Source organism: Battus philenor, unplaced genomic scaffold (genome assembly GCF_028537555.1).
Source record: "Battus philenor isolate CCGP_79_NKW_IND1 unplaced genomic scaffold, ilBatPhil1.0.hap1 SCAF_2, whole genome shotgun sequence".
NCBI classification, from domain to species: domain Eukaryota; kingdom Metazoa; phylum Arthropoda; class Insecta; order Lepidoptera; family Papilionidae; genus Battus; species Battus philenor.
Genome location: NW_027181682.1, coordinates 8690404 through 8714656, shown reverse-complemented (window position 1 = coordinate 8714656; position 24253 = coordinate 8690404). Strand labels below are relative to the sequence as shown.

The 24253-nt window shown below is 32.1% G+C and overlaps 3 protein-coding genes across 10 annotated transcripts; 1 reads left to right on the top strand and 2 right to left on the bottom strand.

The window, feature by feature from the left end:
* Positions 1-1122: 1122 nt before the first annotated feature.
* Positions 1123-4277, bottom strand: Dus2 (Dihydrouridine synthase 2). Of its 2 annotated transcripts, none has more exons than XM_068765144.1 (6): positions 4073-4277; positions 3717-3855; positions 3180-3512; positions 2441-2728; positions 2066-2225; positions 1123-1420 (listed from the first exon to the last, which is right to left on the bottom strand). In XM_068765144.1, exons 1-6 carry the CDS (start codon positions 4224-4226, stop codon positions 1142-1144), a joined length of 1353 nt encoding a protein of 450 aa, XP_068621245.1. In that variant the 5' UTR covers positions 4227-4277; the 3' UTR covers positions 1123-1141. The 2 variants fall into 2 exon arrangements, with proteins under 2 accessions (XP_068621245.1, XP_068621246.1); XM_068765145.1 differs by having other exon boundaries at positions 1123-1453; positions 2096-2225.
* Positions 4278-4710: 433 nt separating this feature from the next.
* Positions 4711-9209, top strand: LOC137922128 (COP9 signalosome complex subunit 9). Its single transcript, XM_068765018.1, has 3 exons — positions 4711-4806; positions 7656-7728; positions 8879-9209. Exons 1-3 carry the CDS (start codon positions 4738-4740, stop codon positions 8914-8916), a joined length of 180 nt encoding a protein of 59 aa, XP_068621119.1. The 5' UTR covers positions 4711-4737; the 3' UTR covers positions 8917-9209.
* Positions 9206-23759, bottom strand: Dp (transcription factor Dp). 7 transcript variants are annotated; one of them, XM_068765014.1, is made up of 11 exons: positions 23695-23759; positions 22944-23071; positions 22292-22340; positions 17865-17947; positions 14351-14532; positions 13981-14149; positions 13030-13242; positions 12242-12390; positions 12050-12132; positions 10921-11004; positions 9206-9699 (listed from the first exon to the last, which is right to left on the bottom strand). In XM_068765014.1, the coding sequence occupies exons 2-11, from the start codon at positions 23058-23060 to the stop codon at positions 9533-9535; spliced, it is 1296 nt and encodes a 431-aa protein (XP_068621115.1). In that variant the 5' UTR covers positions 23061-23071; positions 23695-23759; the 3' UTR covers positions 9206-9532. The 7 variants fall into 7 exon arrangements, with proteins under 7 accessions (XP_068621115.1, XP_068621113.1, XP_068621114.1 ...); XM_068765012.1 differs by lacking the exon at positions 23695-23759 and adding an exon at positions 23480-23688; XM_068765013.1 differs by lacking the exon at positions 23695-23759 and adding an exon at positions 23562-23688.
* Between the last annotated feature and the right edge of the window lie 494 nt (positions 23760-24253).

Genomic DNA, 24253 nt, shown 5'->3' with positions numbered 1-24253 from the left:
GTTTATTACGATTCGTGTCTTATAAGCTGCGTATATTTTAAAGTAGAATACATATATTTATATATATATATATATATATAATAAAATCAACATATATACCAAGAGCCGGCAAACCGGGGTTCATGAACCACTTCTTTTGAACAACTTTTTCACTTCGACTACTTTTTTCTGGCTCTTCCCCGAAATTTTAAGATGAGGGTAAAATTTATTTAGTTTTTATATAATTATTGCGCTTATTTATTATTAAAGTAGTATTTAAATAGGTAACATCTATCTCACATTAATACATCATGGTCTCATAAGAACATATAGAAATATTATACCAAAATTTATCCAGTTTATTGATTTTTGCTATTATTAACTTTTATTCGTCGCACTAATTCATATAATTTATTTATTTATTTATTAAAATATATATTCGTTTTCTTAGTAGCAGTACCAATTATCATTAAAATTAACACCATTATTTTAAAATATACAATGATTAGTGCTGCTCAATTTCAGTAATGTTATCGCAAAATAAATTAATCGGTAGCAGTACACTTCCTTTTTACATTATAATTTTGTGCATAATAGAAACATTGCAAAAAATATACATATATAAATATACATATATAAAGGTTGTTTGATGAGTTGTGGTTATATTTTTTAATCATTGACAATAATTTATAGAACAATATAGGATCTCTTATATTTCATGAAATAAATGGTAACTCAGTCTTTAAGATGTAGGCAACACTAATAACTTGTCAAATCATTTATTGTTGACATACGTGTAAATTAAATGGTGTTATCACAGATTAAGGAGATACGTTAATAATAAAAAAAATAGTAACGTACACAACGACCATGGATGTTAGCAAATATACACTTCCTAACTTACCCGCTCCTCAGTATATTTTAGAAGATTTATCGGATCCGAAGATCGTAAAAAATGAGCCTGTGTTAAATTTTACAGGCGCTGACTCTACGTTACTAGATGCGTATACATGTTATAATTATTTCGTGGCATTAAAATCTGATTTGAAAAAGCACAACGAGCTCAATTCAAAAATGAAAGAAATGAATGTAAAACTATTGGAAAATCTAGAAAAAATGAAAACTCATTTGTAATATGTTAGTCATGTATTATGATACAGTTTTACTTAATTATACTGCCCAGTTTTACTAATTCTTTTTCTGAAAGAACTCCTAAATGATGTAAACAAACTAGGGCTGCTCCTTGTTCTGCAAATTTTTTGTTTTTCTCCCAAAATGTTGATGTATATTTTTTTCCATTGAATGATAAAATAGTTCTAAACAATTTTTCAATCTGCTGAGTCTCATATATTGGTAGCTTATAACCATTTTTACTTGCCCATGTATGTAACTGAGACTTTGGCAGACTGAGGTCATTAAAATTAGCTCTAATAAAACAAACCTGAAAACATAAATTACAAATAAATAATAACACCTTTTACCTATGGTTATAAATTTTTATGTCATCTGATAACCTTCTGATGAGAATTGAAACCATTTACATTAGAAATCAATTATGTATTAAAAAAGATTTTGATTTGTGATTTCAGAAATTATTTTTTTAATGCTCTGTCTTACAATTTGTATAATTTATGAAATTTGCTGATGAAAAACTTCTTTTTAATACAAAATAAAATTCTTTATAAATGTGGAGTGTATGTTCACAAATGTAATTATTTTTGTAATTATCCTTGTCTTAGTAAAACAAAAACCTATATAAATTATTTACTTCTTTTATTTAATCACATAAAACATCACTAGGACAAGAACGCCTTTAGTCATAATGTTAGTATTGTAAAACTTTCTAATGTAGGTAGATAGTCTTGTGAGCATTAATTGATTTTCTAATAACAAAATGATTGCAGTTTGTATAACAGGAGGTACATATTTCTTTGAACTATATAACATAATCTCACATACTGAAAATTGTGAGAAAATATATTTGGATGTTGGGAAATAACTGTGCCCCATGTATAACTTATCTCTAAGGAATGCTTGTGTGGCAACAGAAGGAACATATTACAAAGCTAACAATGGTGATACTTGCCTTCATTTTGATTGCATCATCTATACAGACAGAATCTGCTTTCTGCTTCTTTAGTGGTGGTTCTAAACTATCAGGTGTGACTTGCCATCTGCCTTGTATTCCCATTTTTTGGTATTGCGATTGTTTTTCTTGACAATATTGTTCCAAATCCCAAATGGCACTAAGATGGAATAAGAAACAACTTTTCAAAATAAAAATAACATAAAGAAATTAATTTTCTTATATAAAAAATGTGTTCTGAATTAACTAAGCCAATACAGCTGTTTAGATATCTGTGGTTATCACTTTTGATTAAACCATGACTTTATGGTAAAATGCAAATAATTATTTTATAATCTTACTATAATTAACAATGTTATAAAATAAAATATGTACCATATTTGATCCAATGTTTGACATTCCAAAAATTTTCGGCCTCTTGGTGTCTCTTGTAAATCTCTTAATATATTTTGTATGCAATACTTTGTGTTTGAAGGTGAATTGTCATAATCAACTGCAAGTTTAAGATATTCTTTAATTACAGTGTCCATTGGCAGTAACCCTTCTTTTCTAAAAATGGAACAGTTCCATTCAGCTGCTCGTGCAAGCATGACGCTTGTGCAACCTGTCATTTCCTTAAACTTAAAAATGTCTTTGTATTTCTCTATTTCCTTAGAACCTCCGCTGAAAATTATCATGATTATAGATAAAAAAAAAACAAATATCATACATAATCATATAATCATACAAATAATATAATCATGATAAAATGAAAAATACAAATTGATCAGCATTATTGTCCTGGTAAATTACTTAATAAAATGAACAATATTTTTGATAGAGTAACAAAATTAGACATTAAAGACTAATTGTGAACTTATTTCTCAAGTGTCAAGTGCAAAACATGTTGCTAAGAATTTTAAACATTATCAAATTCTATGGGTAGGATTTGTGTATTCAAACACTTCAAAACTAAGTACTATCAGTTCATCCTTTTTCATAAGTTAATAAAATGTATTACATTGATTTAACTAATATTTAACAGTCGTGTTTTATGCATTGCATTTATCTATGTATATTTATAAATATATTTCTTCTTAGTGAATCTAAAAATCCACAGGTCTCTTTTACTTACTTGGCAATAACAGGAATATGTATCTTTTCAGCAATGTAACGAATTATATCAGTATGTACTGCATGCTGTGGACGTTCATTTCTTGTTCTACCATGTATGGCTATTGCTTTAATTCCAGTACCAACAAGTTTTTCTACAACACTTAAACTTTTCTCCACAGTTTCAAATATTCTTATTTTACAGGTTACTGGTATTGACAGATTATCCACCAATGTCTTCAAAATTGCACATGCTTTATCTGTTTGCTCTAAAAGAGCTACACCCATTCCCCCTTTTATGGAAAATTCCTTTGGACATCCCATGTTTATATCTATGGCAGCAACATCTTTTTCTCTGTAAAAATTTACTATTTAGCAGCTTTTAGGTTTTTTTTTTACTTACACAGCGGTTCTAGTGCCATTTAAAAATTTCGCAAGTAACTTTTAGGTATTTAATGCAAATTATTTGTGCTTTTTAGTCGGTTAAAATGAGGTGTTTCAAAAATTTAATACAACATCTACTAAAACAATTTCTAAATTCTAAAGGATTATAACTTACACCATTTTTGCAACTTTCAAAGCTCTTTCAGCATCACAAGTACCTAGTTGAAGGACAACTTTGTCTGTCTCTTTTGAACATGTGCGAAATACTACAGTACCATCAGTTTGGTCAATGAAGTCAATTGTATTTAAAATATCTGTAAAAAGTTTACAAGTTTAAACAAAATGATAAAGTAATATTGGAAACTATCATGGGGAAATTTAAGTTTTATTTAAGTTATTGAGACATATCCATTGGTTATTGGTGAACACAAAATATACTTTTTTTTTAATAAACTAGAAATTAAAGTGCTAATTAATTAAGCATTTGGATTGTTATTCGAAATTATAATCTATTTTCTGATTATGAATTACCATTGAATCTTCGCTTTGATCGCAAGAATTTCCAATCAATCAATTCTTCTGTGTAAACAACATCAGCTCCATACCGTAAAGCTAAAAGGCGCATTGGTAAAGTTCCTATTCGTACCATAGGGGCAAGAATAATTTTATTTTCATATGTTAACATTATTAATATAAAATGATAGTAATCTTTATCAAAAATGTAGTCTATTCAACTCTGTTGTCGTCAATCAAGTTCAAAAAACTTTTTTTAATGTAAAAGATTTGTAGTTCATAATGCCGACTTAAGGCATTGTTTTTTTTTACCAGATTGGCGAAATTTAGATCTTGTAATAATGTTTGTACAATAAATTTAAAAGAGTTAAAATTTATTCGGAAAAATTTTATTGTTATTAAGTTATACATAGACATATGTACTTTACTTAACGCTTTTTTTGGTTACAAAAATAATTTATAGTTTTAACTATTTAAATGTATTACGGATCATTTGAAACAGTACTTTATAACTAAGATATAAAAGATACCTAACACTTTTCATTCTACATACAAAAAAGTGGCTGCATGGTCTTTTGCCCTTTGATAAAATTCACAGACAATGTATTAAAAACTATCTGTCAGATAAAAGTCAAAATACAGAACTGTTTTATTAACTCTTATCTGGAGCTTTCAACGTAAACATGAAACCAACTGTAGCTGCTGATGAAATGTTTCCTGAAGGAGTTGGCCCCTATATGGATTTAGAAGAAGTGTGTATATTTATATTTTATCTAAATTATATTGAGATATAACTTGAAATTGTTAAGAACAAGGATTTCCCAAGTAATGCTTGAAGATGTTTAGTGTATTCAGTCTTTTCAAATATTATTTATCGAAATGATCCTTTAAACTGTCAGTTAATGGTGTACAATGGGAAAATATACAGTTTGATTGGTTAAAAGTATACAAGCTTTAAGGAGGTGAATGTATTGGTATGCTTTCTGTCGTCAATTAATGTTTTGTACTCTCTATCCAAAAATTAATGGTTTCAGAGAAAACACGTAATGTTATGGTAATATAGTAAGAAAATATATTTCGAAATTCGGATAACTAAATATTAAAATCAAGTATTTTATACTGTCTACACCAGGGCTTAAACTTTTGTCATTCACGACCCCATTTGTAATTGCTTGTTTCTTGACGACCACATACAAATATAAAAGAAAAATAAATTAATATTTTTTGATGATTTATTTATTAGGTAACAATATACATATACACATGAAATTATATAGTTTTAGAATTCGTTGTGAAACATACAAAAATCTAATAATAAAATTTGCACAGAAAATTATAAAATTGTATTTATTATAGTTGTAGTCTAAAGTAAGTCGAGTCTGACCTACTTATTTCACTCAAATGAATTCATTAATGAAGTAATTGCATGGTAAGTGTTAAATTATAATATGAGTAAAAAATTTAATGAGATGAATGTGCCTGTTTTTTATTGCATAACAAATCAAATCTTGGTGGAATGTTTGAAACTGCTGGACGTAAGACCTCTTCTACATTTTTAGCGCTGAACGATATTGGGATTTAAAATGTGTTAAAGCTGTTAAGTAACTTCACATAAATATATGGTGTTAAATAGCAGAAGTACATTTAACGCCATATCAGCAATTGTGGAAATTCTGTTCTGGTTCCGATCCAGAATTAAGTCAAGGGCTTTTTTGGAAATTGTAGTTTTATGTTTGTCACTCAAAGCTCAGCAAATTCCTCTTGAGCCAATCCAAAACGGCTTTTGAATTCAAACATTTTTTTGTTAATCAATATTTAATATAAAATATGTACGGAACTGTATTCCTAGCACTTTTAAGTGATCTACAATAATTATTGCAATAACAGTTTCACAATAAATTTTCTCGATTATAAAATTGTCCTCACTTGAAAACATTTCGAACGAATTTTGTTCAACCCTACTTTTTCAAATGTTGATCTTTTTTAAAAACTTCCAATTTTATCATTTGAAGTAAACATATCACAATTTTGTTCCTTGAAGAGACAAGTTGAGATCATTTAACTTTGCAAAAATATTTGACAAATAACACAGCCATAAGTCATTTTGAAAAAAAGCAGCAAGTTCACATTTTTGTTTGGTTAAAAATATTTTGATCTTGCCCTTTAACAACAATAATCTTAAACTTTGACCTTTTGACAACCATCTTACTTCTGCCTGTAATAACAAAGTTCTGTAGTTGGAATCCATATCCTTACAGAGATTTGAAAATAAGCAGCTGTTAAGGGCATGGTTCTTAATAAAATTTATGATCTTAATAGCACCCTGAAGCCCATCATTCAATTCTGGTGCTAATTTTTTTGCTGCAAGAGCCTCTCGGTGAATAAGGCAGTGAGTAAAAGTTATATGATTATAATGAGCAGCTTGAAAAAATGATTTAAAAGCAATATTTTTGCCCGTCAACACTCTTGCACCATCTGTGCATATTCCACAGCAATTTTTCCATTATAAACCTTCTGGTTTTAAAAATTCGTCAACTTTACAATATATGTCTTTCCCTGTAGTATGGTCTTCTATAGGACGACAAAATAACAATTCTTCCTTCACGCTTTCATTATAAACATACCTGATACTAACAACTGAGCCAATTTAGTAATATCAGTTGTTTTGTCCAACTGAATTAAAAATTTTGGGCTTTCTTTAATTCTTGTAATAAGTTGTACTAATTGATCCTTGTTAATATCAAAAATTCTTTTCGAGACAGTGTCATTCGACAAAAGAATTTTTCGAATATCATCGCCATATTTTCTTCAATGTAGTATTTCTACCATTTTAATAGCAGCAGGTAACACAAGATCTTCTCCAATAGTGAATGGCTTTTTATTTTTAGCAATACAGTATGAAACTTCATATGATGCTAGTAAATATTTTTCATTGATGGTTATAAATTTTTCAAAGATTTTCTTTTCTTTATTTAAGGATTCAAAGTCTTTCAAAATATTGTATCAACAAATGCGTGTGTCTAAACGTTGCAAATCCACTGTATTCCGCCAACTCTAGTGATGTTATAAAATGGTATATATAAATACTTGACATAAAAATATCTCGACCCCTGAATTTTATTAAGCGACCCCATTTGGGGTCGCGACCTATGGTTTAAGAAGAAGCCCTTATCTACAGTAAAACTTCTGCTAGAAGTTAGGGGCATGTTACATTTCTAAAGAATGAATAAAGGTGTGAAGAAAACAAATTCCAAATTATTTACTTGTAATCCATGTTACTGATGTTCTGATGCTAGTGGTGTGCATATAAATTCTGCTCATATTATAACACATAAGGAGCTCCAACTCTACTCTTAATTGTTCAGGCTTAGTCAAAGTTATTGAAACTGGAGTAGTGTGTGAAAACATCACCATGGTTTTGATAAATCGTGAACTAGTTTTACCCAATAGGATCCCAGCATAACCCTTTTACTACCCCTGCAGCAGAAGGGTGACTCGTAAAGAATTTCCCCACATGACGAAACAAAAGATGTAATATTGTAATTGATATCACTTCTTGACAAAATATGAGTTTTAATTAAATTTTAAACATATTTTCTAGGCTGGAGGTCCCACAAACCTTTTAATGGATTTAGCTGCAAATGAAAAAGCAGTTCATGCTGATTTCTTCAATGGTAAGATTGTTTTTATTGTAAATATAAAATATATCAAATATATTACCGTAAAACTTAATTTAACAGCTAATTACATTGTTATGAATATCTGTAATATATCTATGCATGAAAAAAAGTATTTGTGAATTTTTCTTCATCTTGACAGAACTAAATGCAGTTTTTCTGTAACATTTAAGATTTCAAGTTTTCTTTGTTTTTATGGAATTTATAAAATAATGACTTGAAAAATCTGTACTACTAGGAGGAACAAAGGCATGTGTTGGTATAAAATTAAGGTTGCCTGTATGTATTAAATAAAAAAGATTATTTATTCAATGTAGTATTTACACATTGAACTTTGGCACTGTTATGATTAAAATTCAGATTGTTAAGATGTAAAATTATTTAAAATATTTCTTTTCACTGCACTTTAGTATTATATAACTTTTATCTGATGTTTAACTTTTGAAACTTTTTCTCATACAATGAATTAATTTATTATTTTCTTACACAACAGTAGTTGCTACACATTAGCAGATTTTTAAGAATGATGCACATTTTATATGAGGTTATCAAACAACCCTTTATGCATACCAAAGCAACATCTTTTATGCTTGTAGAGACTGAGCATCCACTACACAGAAACAGCATTTATGAACACAATATTTTATTCATCATACTAGAAAATTAACATCCATTTTATTACCAGTATGATTAAAAACCATTGTTATTTCTGTGTTTCATTCCTTCATGAACAGGGTAAATAAGGATGGGGGTGTGTGTATAAGGAGAGTGACACAAAATTATGAGGTATTATGGGAGTCCCATCATACACATAATGTGCTAAAAATGTTTTATCCTAAAAGCATATCTTCATTTCCAGTGTTACATTAGTTCCAATTCAACTAGCTTATGTATCCATATACCTTTTGACAAGGTTCTTGTAAGCCACATTAGACAATGAAAGTACTTTTTAACAAACTTTTAGCATACATTTCGGACTGCATTTTTGTCTCAGAAAAACAGTTAAAAAAGTATTATGCATAATACAACAATAATTTTGGTGTGATCTAATAACGAAAGTTGGGGAATGAAGTCCATAGTACTTCTTTAGACTACTTACTTTCAGTCTTAAATTTTAAAATAATTATTCTGTGTTGTTCTGTTTCAGATTTTGAAGATTTATTTGATGATGACGACATCAAGTAATTATTTTTAGTAGTAGAAAGATAAATTATAAAATAATAACACATTAGGGAAAATAAAGCATTTTTATCTGACGAATTTTATTTCCTTTACAAAACAACTCCAATCAGTATTGTAAATAATATTTACTAAATCTTGAACACTAACATTTTTACGACATTTCTGTACCAATATTTACCATAAGCATTCAATGCTTCATGTAATTTGACTTTTATTAATAACTGAAGACCCAATTATCGCACCAGAGATTCACATTATTTGTGAAAATATTAGCACTTCTCACTGACAAAACAAAATATAACTTAAAGAAAACATAAATCAAATGTGAAATAAGGATAAATGGTGCAACTTATTCATAAATATTAAAAACTGGCAACAACAATCCGTTCACAATGTCATTACAGAATGCAAGTGACAAATCGTACATATTAATGTTTCTATTATTTAGATCTATGGAGTGTAGAGGATAAAATAAAGTAATTAAAGAAATTTTGTGTGCGCATTGCATGATATATTGATAAGTAATGACACAGGTCACGCTCAGATCAACTGGATAATAGCTAAATAATATTTGTTACAAAGAGCTATGTGTCCGCGTCGCCGACGCGCTCCGTTCTCGCTACACGTCCACGTCACTGCTGTCTTCGCTGTACTCGTTAACATCGTCGTCATCTTGTTCATCCTTTACTTCTGTTTCGTCCAACGTTTCATCTTCATTTTTGACATCATCAATATTCTCGTCGTCTAGTATATTACCTAGACTAAAATTATCACCCCTACCCATTTCTGAAAGAGTAATGGTATCTCAAGTTAAGTAAGTGTTAAAAGATTAATATTTTGTATACCACACCAAATATATTAAAATTAAATCTGATATTCCAGTTTAAAATGTAAAATTGAGTATTTTGTTAAACATTCATAAATTAAGTTGTAACATAAACATGAAGAAATACTTTTTGAACCATATATTGTAAATGTTGGTCTTGCATATGTCATAATTAGAGGTACGGAATTTTCGCAAAAAAAAATCACCAATTTCGCATTTAAATTTTTCAAACATTGCAAATTTCGCATTAATTTCGCATTTATACTTTAAAACTTATTAAATTTGGGGTAATAGGCAAAATTAAAGGTGCATGCCTTAACATTTGACAAGTTTAGTTAATTAAAAAATCGTAAAAAGATTAATATTCGCAACCTTAAGCGTTCTTTTTTAGTTTGTTACGACGACATTGTATATTTTAAAGATGAGTTAAGCGTCCACTATGTAAAGTTGGATGTCAAATACTCTGTATTAGATTCTGCTCCATCAAAGGACGAAAAGTTGCATTTGACGGCCAACAAATTGTCATGCATATTATGATTTATATTTTTATTAATGAGTTCATGGATTAGCCCATTGATGGCAGAGTTCGAAAAAAAGATAAGGCGTTTTTTTAAAAATAAGGGATTTTCAACTGACCAGAGGTCTTTTACACAAAACAAAGAGCTTCTTAACTGACAAGTAAGCCAAGAAATATATCCCGTGGGCCTTAGGGGTCTATGATACGGGGTTGACATCACTGAATTTACCTATGAAAGTGTGTATATTCATCAATTAACTCATTTAAAAATGATCTTGAAAAACAGAAAAATTGCATACATTTCGCATTTATTCGCATTTATAAGAAATTTTCGCATTTATTCGCATCTATTTCGTAAATACGAAATTTCCGTACCCCTAGTCATAATAGGTACTAAAACTACTTCATTGGAACCCACTTTATATGTCTTATTATAAAAATATCTATCCATTTATTTGCATTTTTACATATCTGTGCTACATAAAACGGTTGTGTGCCTAAATATGCATAAACATTTTAGTTCATCATGTAAAATGAATAATATGTATGTGATACACATGCCTGCGAAATACCTATAATATACCTCAAATTTTTGAATTAAAGGGCATTTTGTTACAATAAATATCTGTATCATTAAAGATGTTACCTTTTAGGCAATACTTACGTTCAACATAAAATTCCAACGATTTTGGTACCATATTTTTAACTTTGTTTAAATCTTCTTCTGAACACTCTCCTTTGTCCAACCCTGGAATGTGTTTTAAAATATTATAAACAATATTACAATTAAATAATTCAAATTAGTATTATTTGATAGATTAAGCCATACAGAAGGAATATTGATGTTTAAAGGAGTTCAATAACAGCTCAGAAAAAGGGAAGTGGCTTATTTAAAATAGAAAAATTGGCGTATCACAAAACATTATCAGGCAACAGAAAATAAACTAATAGAAAAAAAGATAATTGAAATATAAATGTTTAAAAACAGAGCTAAAATAATCATAAAGATTTATAAAATAGATATATGAACAGAAATAATAAATATAATTTTGCACCATTTAATTTACATAAAACTAAGTATATGTAACAAAAAATTACCGAAAATAGATTTATAACCTAGACCCGTCAACATTATCCTGAATCCCATAATTAATTACCTATAATTAATAAAATGATGAGTTTATAATTGATTTGGAAGGATGACATTCATCAAGTGAAGATTTGTGGGCAGAGTTAAAATTGTTGGTTAGGATCTCTTATATAAACAGGCATCAAGCAGTCATCTCATTGACTGATGCACATAATTAATAAATAGAATAGGGACTTTCCAATCACGAAGAAATATTGATGGTTTCGTTGTGATGTGTTAATACATTCACTACACAGTCTTGACCTTATACTTAGATTTCTAGCAGTTTTGGTCCCTTCAGAATTCTTTATGTAGATATGGAAAAACATTAAGACAGAACTTTTAATTACTTTTGGCAAGTATTATCAGAAGTCTAAAATTTTTTATAGTAAATAAAATATGTACTACCTACAAATTGACAACAAATGATCAAATAAAAGGCCCAAAAATATTATCATCAAATGTATGTAACCTCTGTACCTATCTTGATATCAAGTTATTGTGCTTAAATGTCAATAATTCTTTGGACACATTTTTTAATATTAATTGAGTAATAACACAAGATCGTTAAGGCTAATAACCCTACTACTATCTCCTGAATTTCTTGCTATGTACACCTTTTCATTTAAAAAATCAAAATAATCATTATTTTTTAAAAACTTACCAAACAGAAGGCCCATCCTTTTCAATATATCTATATCATCATGTATCATGAACCTCTTGTTAAAGTTAAACATATATTCTGTTCTGAAAAATATTATCATAAGATTTTAATGTCGGAAATCTTAACTTTCGTCTAAATTTATTGATCATAAATCAAAATTGATATGTGAATATTTTTTTTGTTATTACTTACTTGTCATTTGATATACTACAGTCTATCAATGCTTTGTCACTTGTATTTACAACTATAAAAGGTAAGTGAATAGCAGACGATGGTGAAGGCTTTACACCTCTTTTTTCCGTTTCTTTATTCCTTTCTATTAAACTTTTAAATGATATATGCTGAAAATTTAACCATGGCATTAAATATTAACAGAAGAAAACAATTTTAAAACGCAAACTAAAATAAAATAAAATCAAATGCTAACAATAAGCAGATCAATTAGATCTGCTTTTTGTTAGCATTTGATTAGCTTAATGTTTTCAAATATATCATGTGGAAAGTTTCGTCGCTTTTAATTAAGTTGCTAATAGAAAGATTCTTTTCTTTACAAATTACCATAATTTTTATGGTTACCATGCTTTAACATTGATCACACTTGAAACTTATGACTGGCTGTGCCCGCCCGCCCGCCTTCATCCGCATGGAATTTAACAAAAAAATATATTTTAAGTATTTTTTTTCATTTAATAATTTTTGTTAAATAAAAGTTGCCTAAGCTACCCAGTACAAGTCCCGTCAAAATCAGATATTTCATTTTTTATTTAAATGTAATTTTGGTGTTAGTACTGTATAATTCATATACACATTAAAAGCGGATATTTTACTATTACAAATAGACACTCCGATTTTATGTATTTGCATAGTTTAAAAAGAGTCGCATAAACCTATAATTATAAAAATGTTATTAGACTATAACAAACTTGACTGACTCATTATAAATTACTTAATGTAATTTATAATGAGAAAAACAAGGGTACCTGTAAAATAAGCTCTTGTAATTGATGAGTTTTCTTCTGTATTTGCTCTAATTTTGATTGTTTTTCCTTTTCAAGCGCCGTGCACTCTTGGATCGAATTTGTTGGCAGGCCAAGCCATCTAATTTCTTTTTTTTCTTTAGATATTATATTCATCGCCATTAACACGTTTAACGCGTCATAAACTCTTCGGCGAATGTTTTTTTGGTCATATTGCTGGAAATGTCAAATTTAAGATTAATTTCACCCGCCGAGTTTATAACAGCTATGAAAAACATGTTTAATTGTATGGAAGTGATATGATAGAATAAGCGCTGAAAAAATTGTTTATAACCTTTAACAAATATTTATTGGGAGTTAGGCTTAATCCAAAGATGAACAGCATGCGGTCCATTTAAACATGTTTATGCAGCCTGCCATGCATTTCAAAATAAAATTTACTTTATTGACTTTGTCCTGTCAATATATTGTTACAAAATTAACTGTAATAAAAAGGCAGTGCCTACTAATAAGAAATATTTTTTTCTGACGAGTTACTCATACAACATTACTATTTAAAAAAATGTATTTTTCTCAGTAAACGCCGAACATTTTCCTAAATATTAATATGAGCCCCGAGAATTTTCTGCTTCTGTCAAAAAATACAAAGCAAATGATGTCTCTGTTCGGAAACACTTATGAATCTAATAAAAAATGACCATCGATCAAGACTGAGTAATCCACTATTAGAAAGCTAGCTCATCAATTCCGGCTGATTGCCAAATTTATCTTTAAAAATATCTATATATTTTTTTATTTTCTTTATCCTTTTTACTTTGCATTAAAATTTGTTTTTAATGAAAATAAGATAATGCAATTTGTGTTCAAACAAGTAAATTTGTATCTAAGGTTTACTCATAATGTTTTTTTAGGCTTGATATTAAAATGTAGCTGAATAGGACGGAGTAGTACTACCTGACTATCTGCGGAGCCGTGCATCCCTGCTGCAAACTCTACAACAAGCTCGTCTGCAACTTCGTTGTATGATGTGAAACCCTTATTTCTCACCTTTTCACATACTTTCATAGAAAAATGTCGCAGTCCTTTACCAACTTTGTCAGCATGCTTGCGTCTCTTTGTTGTGCTGAAGAGAACAAAAAAAATTAATTACTCATATGTAAAATATTATCCAGTTAGCATTGAAATCCTTGCATCTTAAGGTATTTAAAAATGATGTAGGGTATTATTTTCGTAGGAGAAAACTATTGTCATTTTTTGGCAAGTCAATAAGTATCAGATGTGTTAAAAATAAAAACACTATAAAAATTTCACTAAAATTACTTACTACTCTGCTGGTGGGTCATTATCTGAATCATGTCTCCTTCGCGAAGCGTGCGACATCGTAGGCGACAAATTAACACTTTTCGTAGACGATTTCACGGGAGACTCTGGTTTCGGCAAAATAGGTACTAACTTCGGTATTGACTGAACAAGCTGGTAATCTGATATTTGATCCTCATAAAATTCCTAGAAAATGGGTAATATAAATATAATATTTATTTTATAGAGCAATTTTTGTATACAAGGCCTGTGTTGTGTTATCGAGGAATATAATCGATCAGTAATGTCTTCCACTGACAAAAGAAATTCAATCAAAGTGTTAAGAAAAATCAAATGTTAAGTCAGTTTTTGGATTCGATAAGCTGCACCATAAGTGCTTCAGGACATGTTTATTTTTATTAGTTCTAATTTTTATCGGTTGGGTGTTTTTTTACAATGGGTTCTTTTCGCGTTTATGAACTTGCCGCTATTTGATCCCAACTGCGAGTCACGATAGCCTTTTATTATATACAATTTTTCTTATGTCTAAAAGCAGTTAAAAGTAAGTTATTTCTTGGAGGCCACATACTGAACCCCAAACGCAATCCTTAGGCAGCGTCTTGGTGATTCCTTTTCCAGCGTAATCTAAAACTACTTCCTTATCCCGCACTTTCGGTCATATTATTTATTAACTATTTAGAGTCTGTAATTAACTTTGGGCGGGCATGTGCGAATTATAAGAAGTGAGGTCATCCATGCCTAGTGCCGCCATTTTTGAATTCATGTTTGAATAATTCTTAAACCTCCTCCACAGGAAAGGGGGATTTGTCCGGGGCGGCAGGAGTCCTGTCTGTGACAGCGAAGATGCGGGCTAAACAGTCCGGGGAAGTCGGGGTATAAATAGTCTATGAGGGCTGTGGCGCTTTGTTGTACGTTGTGTGCCCGGTGCCTATCGTCGAGTTGAGTGTTTAAGGAGGCGATTAGTCACTGACCGTACATTTTCTTCATCTTGTCGGTTGCAGATTTAGAGGAAATCAACCGCCGAATTCTCTCTAAGCTTTCGTGCGTATTCAGTGCGCTTAGAAATTAGATCCCCGCTTAATCGGTCGAATATCGTGTTTAAACGCGCGTGATGTTATTTAGCGGCATGTAAACGACGGTGTAAATAAACAAGCTTAGTTTTAAGTCGCTTCAGGTACGCTATCCACAAAGTCTTAGGCACAGAATCCCTGGTTTGGTTTATAAAAACGTCTAAGTCGACCGCGTTACGGTCGAATATTTTTGTGTCTAGTAGGTTAGAATTCGTCATGATACTGCGGAGTTCAGTTTTGAAGTTTTTTTTTGCTTGAATGTAGACGTAGTGTTTCCCGTTTTGGAGGTTTTGCATTGGATTAATTTGACGGAAGTGCGGTTATCCATAATCAATACTGGAAGTCACTCGTCACTTTTCGATGGTACTTTACTTTATGTGCAATACAGTCCGCGTTTATAAACTTAATATTACGAGCGGCGCAGTTACAACACTTTGCAAGGGCACTTAAACTCAGCGTGCGCGCAATGCCACGATGATGGCTGGGAGCGTTCGTGTCGGTGGTACAGGTGCGGGTCCATTGAACTACGGCGCGGTAGTGACCAAGACAATAACAGGTGGCGAAGTCGCTGTCGTGTGTACGGTTCGAGTAGGGTCCTTTTTCAATCTGGCCATTTCCTTGCGTTCGTTGACTGAACGCATGTCAGCACAGGAGTGCGGCCCCCGGACACTGCGACCATAGCTCGGCTAGTCTCCTCAGTGGCGAGAACAACGAGCCGTTCGTTGGGCGCCGTCACGCTTTTCCCTTTTATGACTGCTACTACGATGGTTGTAGTAAGCGTGTTGATGACTGCGGTCAGGTGGGCCAGGTCGGTGACGCCGTTAGTGTGGCGCGTGCCGTAAGTGATGCCGCAGGTGCTACGTGCGCCGTAAATGTCGTTGGAGCGGCGCCCTCTCCGGGCGATGCCGCTGGTGCGGCGGCGACTGAGCTTGCCAGGCTCATGTTACACTTGGTATCTCTGGGTGATTTCAGGGACTTGCTAATATCACCTGGGCTTCTGGCCATGGTTGCTGCCTTTACGTGTTGCTTATATCGTACAAGTGTGGCAATTACGTAGAATAGAAGAAAATATTTATTTCAAATATTCCGTCTCGACAGCAACCACTTGACTAAGGCACTCTTCGCCTTTCCTCCCTCCCCCCCGCAAGCCATCTTCGCAAAGACAAAGCGCGTCCGCACTTTTAGTTAGTAGTACTATAGTCTTTGTTTAAGAATTATTCGGAAATAAAGGGTTTAATTTTGTGTGACGAGAGCGTGACGCATGGCCCTTGAGGACATGTTCTAAACATCATTTCTAATTATTTCTTCAGTAGAGCTTGACTTTATTAAATTATAAGTATGATAAGCTATGTTGATATATGAGTGTAAAAAGATATCTGAATCGAATTACAAATTGAATCATCATCATCATATTATGATTCAATTTGTAATTCGATAAAATCGTTCTAGCCGTGACTCAATCGAAGTAGGAACATAAATAGGTGTCGAGTGATAGCCTAAGTTGAGATTGACGAGAGCTCTTGTGTCTAGTCACTATGGACCGTCTGCCAAAGCGCTGCAATGCCAACGTCCAAGTAGCGTGTGAATAACAAATATATATTAGTTATTATCACAGTAATCTCACTAGCTATGGCTACATATAAACACACAGAGTTGGGCACTTATATTGCTCGGCTACGATGGTACTCACCTAAATGGCCACTTTCCAAAGGCACGCCTCATTTTTAAACAATAACAAAAACAAAATCTCAATACAAACTTGGAATTTATTTAAAACTAATTTAAATATCTGTTTCTTATTCGAAGAGGTCATATTTCAAAATTGTAATATGCTTGATAGAAACTTGAGACATGAAGCTATTGAGTTTGTTCTTCTAAATCAATGTGTCGTTTATATTTAGCTTCATTTAATTATAATATGTTAATACTTTTAAAGAAATGAAAATAATTGATTCAATTTATTGTAAAAAAAAACTATCATCGCCATATCAGTTGATAGACGCTCACTAAAAAGCATAGTCCTCTCCCCGAATGATCGCTACGATAAACGGTCTATTGCTGCCCGCATTCAGCTACATCCCGCCACCCTATCTCGTTGGTCGACCTAGTAGGGGTAGACCTCTCAAGCTGCGTCTACCGACTCGTCGTCGCCGCTTGAGAACATTTGGACCCCAACCTTTGCCACTTCAGACGAGCGTCGTCTGCAGATTTCATTTTTGATTCGATCTCGTGGCCAAGCTCCGTGCATAGCCCTCTCTATTGCACTCTGGGTGACCTTGAGCCTTCTTGTAAGGCCCATCTTAAACGACCTCGACTCTCACATCCGTATGTTATCAAAGGCGACACACGCTGAGCAAAAACGTAATATAAGTAATAACGTAATAATTTTTCACTATCGCTGTATTAATGATTAAAGATATCAATAAGAAAAAGGTAATAAATCAATACCTGTGGCTCAACTTCCAGTGGTTCGGTCTTAGGTACGATTTCTTGGAAACGAGTTAACGTGCTACCGGAAACTGGCACCAATTCTGGAAAATGTAAATCGGAGAATTAATTTTTCATATACTAATGCTGCCCAATGTGAAAGAAGTTATCGTTTTTAATTATTAAACATTGCCATTACTGTTTTGTGTAATGTTTATATCGTTTAATACATTATGTCCTTTAAAACATACTAAACATACGTGAATAAATAATAAATCCCAATGAATTTCTAATTTTATCCCAAATAGATAATGTTTGTATAACAAAGTACGCGTTGAACTAATATCAATGGAAAGAGATAGGAAGAAATAATTTTCACAACAATAATACTTTTTTATGATTAGGATATCGCACCCCGTTATTCTCTTTCACTTAATAATATAATTAGAGCTATCAATGTTGTCTTAATTCTAGTTTGTTTGAACATCAGTTCTCCAGCATCTACGGGTATACCTTTCAAACTTCTGTTATAAAAGGTTGTCAAATATCTCCCTTCCGCCTTTTTGTCTTTTGAATTTTGCGGCTATGTACAAAGCGCTACAGAGCTCGTATCTGGCAATACTATACATAATTTAAAAGGTCTTGACATAACCTACAAAACAACGCTATGCATGATTAGTTTGGATATTGCGTTCAACAGTTATAGACGTGTAAACATGGAGTTCACAAACGCCAAAATTCGCGCTATTTTAAAGTTTTCCTTCGTTAAAGGCAAATCCGCTAGAGAAACGTTCCGTGAGATTAATGGTGTTTTGGGGGGATAGTACTCTATCACATCGAACCGCGGAGGAATGGTTTCGACGATTCAGAGCCGGCGAAAACGACACCATGGATAAGCCAGCCGGCGGAAGACCTGTGACGACAAATACCGATCAAATCATGGACTACATCGAGTTAGACCGGCATGTGGCATCTCGTGACATCGCCCAGGAGAGGGGAGTTAGTCACCAAACCATTTTAAACCATCTGCAGAAGGCTGGATACAAAAAAAAGCTTGATGTTTGGGTGCCACATGATTTGACGCAAAAAAACCTTCTGGACCGAATCAACGCCTGCGATATGCTGCTGAAACGGAACAAACTCGACCCATTCTTGAAGCGGATGGTGACTGGCGACGAAAAATGGATCACATAGGACAATATCAAGCGAAAACGGTCGTGGTCGAAGGCCGGTGAATCGTCCCAAACAGTGGCCAAGCCGGGATTGACGGCCAGGAAGGTTTTGCTGTGTGTTTGGTGGGATTGGAAGGGAATCATCCACTATGAGCTGCTCCCATATGGCCAGACGCTTAATTCTACCATCTACTGCGAACAACTGGACCGCTTGAAGCAGGCGATCGACCAGAAGCGTCCAGAATTGGCCAACAGGAAGGGTGTAGTGTTCCACCAGGACAACGCCAGACCACATACTTCGTTGATGACTCGTCAGAAGCTACGGAAGCTCGGATGGGAGGTTTTATCACATCCACCATATAGCCCGGACATAGCGCCAAGTGATTACCACCTGTTCCTGTCCATGGCGAACGCCCTTGGTGGTGTAAAGTTGAACTCAAAAGAGGTTTGTGAAAAGTGGCTGTCCGAGTTCTTCGCAAATAAGGAGGGGGGCTTCTACGAGGGAGGTATTATGAAGTTGCCGTCTAGATGGAAACAGATTATCGAACAAAACGGCGCATATTTGAACTAAATCCGATCACTGTAACACTTTTTATAAAGCATTGAATAAAGAGCAAAAAAGCGGAAGGGAGATATTTGACAACCTGTTATAGACACAGCTAGATTTCGAAGACCTTTATGTATCAGTAAGAAAGATATAAAGTAAACCTATCCTTGAAAACCACCGATAGAAAGATACGCTGGAAGCTTACTGATTAAACTATGCGGCACACTACCACGCGCGCCATGGCCATGTGCAAGAAGACAACAATTGCCTCTGTTTTCTTGAATGTAGCCTAAGCTATGTAGCATAAACCAAATCCATTTTGTTTGATTGATTTTTAAAAATACACCGTACTGTGAATAGCTGGACAGATTCTATTCTAAGCGGAGACGGTATGAACGCCAGGATGGGTTACAAAACAAATGTCTTATCTCTTGTTGCGTGCGCCAGCGTGCTATCAAACTTTACATTCAATTTAAAAATATTATCTACAGAAAAGTCTAACCAAGACTAGTTTTAATGCATATTGGCAGATAAACGTTGTATTACTTAGATGAGATTCGATCATAAGTGCCAAAAAGTATTTCAAACTGCAGAGAGAATCAGTCATTTGTGATTTTATTATAATTTTATGCTGAAATTAATATAAAAATACGTGATCATATTCACGGAATCCAAAAGTATATCTCATGCAATTGCTAGGACGAGACAATTTGATTAAAAAAAATATGTGTGAACGATAAACGCATACTGTAAACGATTGTCCTGTATATGACAAAAACTTGTAATCCACACATAATTGGAGTCAATATGTATGCCAAGACTAATAAAAACCTTGGCAAATAAAATTACATCATAACTTACACCCTGACCACCATGCTAGGACTGCCATATGCCTATTACTAACCATTACAAGTTATGCGTACGCGTCGTCGAAGGGTAATATGAGGGCGGACCCAGTTGGTCACAGACGCGGCTCTGAAGAGAATATGTAGACCTGGGTATAAAAGATGCCCCATATCCTTTGTTAAGCGTCAGCTTGGCTGGATACGCCAGGCGGATGGAATATGAGATATATGGAAGCGACGACGGCTGCGGCAACACGGAAGACATCGAATAAGAAGAAAGGAAGGGAAGATAATGATAAGAAGGGCAACAAAGGAATGAAAGCAAGATATTAACAAAATGAAAGCAAGATATTGACAAAAGAGGAGCGTGGAAATAACAAGGTCTTCTATGTACTTGCAGTCGGAACATTGTGTTATGGATCAGGCCACTCTCAGCACTGTCATCCAAAGTCTTATAGTCGGTTAATATATGTCTCTGTTGACTCTTTCCCCCCTTAAGGTTTTATTATGTGCTATGTCCAAGCACAACAGCAGTAATATAGTGAGCATCAATCGAGTTCGAAAATTTAAAGCATTAGCCAATATTTCCTATATTATTCTGTTTGAATTCATTCATAATGCTATGTCTATGCAAAATAGACAAGTGCCCTCAGTAGAGTAGGTTTTAACTTTACTGAAGAAACTTTTTTGGCACAATTCTGTGTGATTTATCAAAAGTACAAATATAGATTGGGTTATGACCAGCACTGGAAATTTGATATCTCAATCCTCTATCAGCAACAAAAATATGCAGAAACATATAAACTATCAGCTTTCAACATCAAGAAGCACTATTGTATTAACAAAAAGATATTGACAGTATTCAGTACATTTGTACAATTTTATAATTCAACATATATTTATATAAGTATTTGTTCAGACATATCAGTTTCTATTTATTCCAAGCTTTAATTTTACATAATTTGTCCAGTCGGCATATAAGATTTTATCATAAAATTTAAGTTTTAGAATCAACACTAAACAATCTAGTTAGACAATACTAAAAAAACTAAACAAAAAGAAAAGATTGCCATTACAATTTTTATCACAATTTTCTGAGTAATCAGGAATTAATTTCAGTTTTGTGACCAATATTAAGTAACTTTAAGGAACTATACCAATAGACTACACATGTATCATTTAACTCAAAACATTATTGTATTGTTGTTGTTGTATGTTTGTTTTTTTAGGGTGGCACCAGTTATTTATTATCTCTTGCTCAACAGCAAAAGTTATGTTCATAAATAAAATTTATAATAAAATTAAGTATACAGCATCGTCATGTTAAGGATATGTAGTGCCATTTATCAGGAAAAATTTTTGCTTAAGTGCTAGTAGCATTAAACATTATATACACTACAATTACATCTGCTAAAAACTGTTGTGTATATTCTAATAACAATGTTTTTAAGAATTATATTGAATGGACTTTCTTTACTTTGTACATGTAAATTTCAGTCAATTTAAGTGTCTTTAATGCCCAATGCCTAATAAGTAGGAAATTGGCAAAGCTAACAATTGGAACAAAACAGAACGAAACAAGCAATTTTTAATTTTAGTATAAAATTGTTATTGCAGGATTATACAGTTTCAATTTTATTGTTAAATAACTGAATTTTAAATATATCTAAATCCTCTTTTGTCATCTCTACAAAAAACCTTTATCTACAATTGTTAAATATTTGCTGTCCTAACACTGGCTTCCAAAATTCTGCCTGGCTTTTCTGGACAACTGTTGTTCATTAACTACTTCTAAATCTATGCATACCAGAAAGTTAAGATGTTTAACTACAAATATTAATACTACAATTTATGCAATAAAGTAAATAAGATTCTTGCACTTACTTGATGCACACTTAATACCGGTAATTTTAATTGGACGAAATACAGGTGTCTGAAATAATAAAAAATCATCAATTTATATATTAAAGGAATAAACCCTATCAGTTGTAACTGAAAGCAAAAATTCATAATTAAACCTCTGTAAAAGCTTCAAAAGCTTTTTAATTAAAAATACCTTGAAATATTTTAAATATTAGCAACAATCTAAGAACTCTAGAAAAGATTTAATGTATTGTGGTAACCACAAAAGACATGACAAACATTTATTAAAAGAGATTAAATAGCTAACAGCATATAATAAACAATATTGTTTAATTCTTTGTATTTCAAAGCCCAATAAGCACTATTTAGCAGGTTATTTGGCTGACTTCGCCAGAAAGCTACATAAACTGAAGATAACTAGAACATTAATATTAATAACAAGATGTTTATAAATCAGTCATGAAATTATGTTTACTTATATAGGCTTAATAATGAAAAAAATGTAAACCTTTATTTTTAAAGATTGAAAGATTGATAGTTTCCTGATCCCTGAATTACTATTATTACCCCTCAAAAATTTAAGCCACCTTATATAGTAAACATATATGTTTAATAAAAGCTATTAACACATGTAATTAATAATAACATTCATATTTATATATTATCAACCAACCTGAGTATTCAAATTTTTATCGACACTAGTTGGTGCTTTGCATATTTTCACAGGATTTGGCTTCACTTTGATTTGAGCAATGGAATGGTTGTTTGTATTTTGCACCACCTTTACCATTTGCGGCTGTCCTAAAAACATTTTATGTGCTTTAAAATTAAGCCAATTTTAGAAATATTACGGGTAAGGTGTTTGTTAGAACTTTTATAAACGTCAACATAAACAAACACTTCGAACAAGCTTTACCTACGTTTCACCCTAAGAATTCATGATGACGCCTAATTTGCATTAACAGCTAAATTTGACTGAGAAATTTTATTATTAATAAATGTTTTAATTTTAGTGAAAAATAAACTAAATCGTCGAAATCTAATGTCACTACTTACTAACCATTGGCGTCATTTATAAGGAAATTTACTATACTAGGTTTCTTGGACATTTTCTTCGCGGTGCTCCCAATAGATATCCATTTACACGACTCACAAAAGCAACCCTAAGCAATGAATTAAACGAAAATAAACTATTTCAATTCAACTTGCATGGTCAAAATGGCGACAACATATTTAGGATATGTTTGAAGGTCAGAAACTGCAATGATGTACGTTCTATAAAATAAACCACCTAATTTTTTAAAGCTTCTTGTAACCTCTGACAAAATAAAATCACTTTAATTATACAGTCACAATAACAAGTCAGATAATAAACATGCACTCCAAGAAAGTCAACGAAGACCACCGCCGGTCTCAAAATTTACCAGCTGATTGGATGACGCCTGTTCACGTGTATATCCAAAACCAGAAACCCCCGCCGGAATTTATTTCCGGAAAAGGCGCGAAACTACAGATGGAAACAGTGACATCTGCCGTAAAGCAAATTCAATTTCATTTATGAATTTCTCTGTAGACTATAAAACATTATAAGACAAAAACAATACACATTGTATGAAGACAAATGCATAAGAAGTCTAATTTAGGAATCTTTTAACACACGTTTATTAACTAGATAGTAAAGGAAGTAGAAGACAAGTTAAAATCAATAGAATAAATAAAATAGTTTTAATGGTTCTATCTGAACATATAACTTCTTTAAAAAGAAATTTATGTATATCGATATTCAAAAAGTATTATTCCTTTAGCATATCAATAAAAATATACGGGAATTTCAAATAATATTATGTTCCAATTATAATTTTTTTATCAATTATTATTTTTAGGGTCTGGTTAGCATTTTGTTGATCGAAAATGACTTTTTGTCTACGAGCGAAAACCTTTATTTTATTAAACGTTAAATGATCCTATAATGTATAAGCTTAA

What these genes read in the sequence shown, in the direction of transcription:
- Dp (XM_068765010.1), bottom strand. Translation starts at nt 23,379, where the DNA reads ATGTCCAAGAAACCTAGTATAGTAAATTTCCTTATAAATGACGCCAAT. An exon ending in AATGACCCACCAGCAGAGTA is followed by an intron (nt 14,150 to 14,350) that starts GTAAGTAATTTT and finishes TGTTCTCTTCAG; the next exon opens with CACAACAAAGAGACGCAAGC. An exon ending in ACGGCTCCGCAGATAGTCAG is followed by an intron (nt 13,243 to 13,980) that starts GTAGTACTACTC and finishes TGACATTTCCAG; the next exon opens with CAATATGACCAAAAAAACAT.
- LOC137922128 (XM_068765018.1), top strand. Translation starts at nt 4,738, where the DNA reads ATGAAACCAACTGTAGCTGCTGATGAAATGTTTCCTGAAGGAGTTGGC. An exon ending in CCTATATGGATTTAGAAGAA is followed by an intron (nt 4,807 to 7,655) that starts GTGTGTATATTT and finishes CATATTTTCTAG; the next exon opens with GCTGGAGGTCCCACAAACCT. An exon ending in TCATGCTGATTTCTTCAATG is followed by an intron (nt 7,729 to 8,878) that starts GTAAGATTGTTT and finishes GTTCTGTTTCAG; the next exon opens with ATTTTGAAGATTTATTTGAT.
- Dus2 (XM_068765145.1), bottom strand. Translation starts at nt 4,226, where the DNA reads ATGTTAACATATGAAAATAAAATTATTCTTGCCCCTATGGTACGAATA. An exon ending in CATATTCCTGTTATTGCCAA is followed by an intron (nt 2,729 to 3,179) that starts GTAAGTAAAAGA and finishes GATAATTTTCAG; the next exon opens with CGGAGGTTCTAAGGAAATAG. An exon ending in AGAAGCAGAAAGCAGATTCT is followed by an intron (nt 1,454 to 2,095) that starts GTCTGTATAGAT and finishes CATAGGTAAAAG; the next exon opens with GTGTTATTATTTATTTGTAA.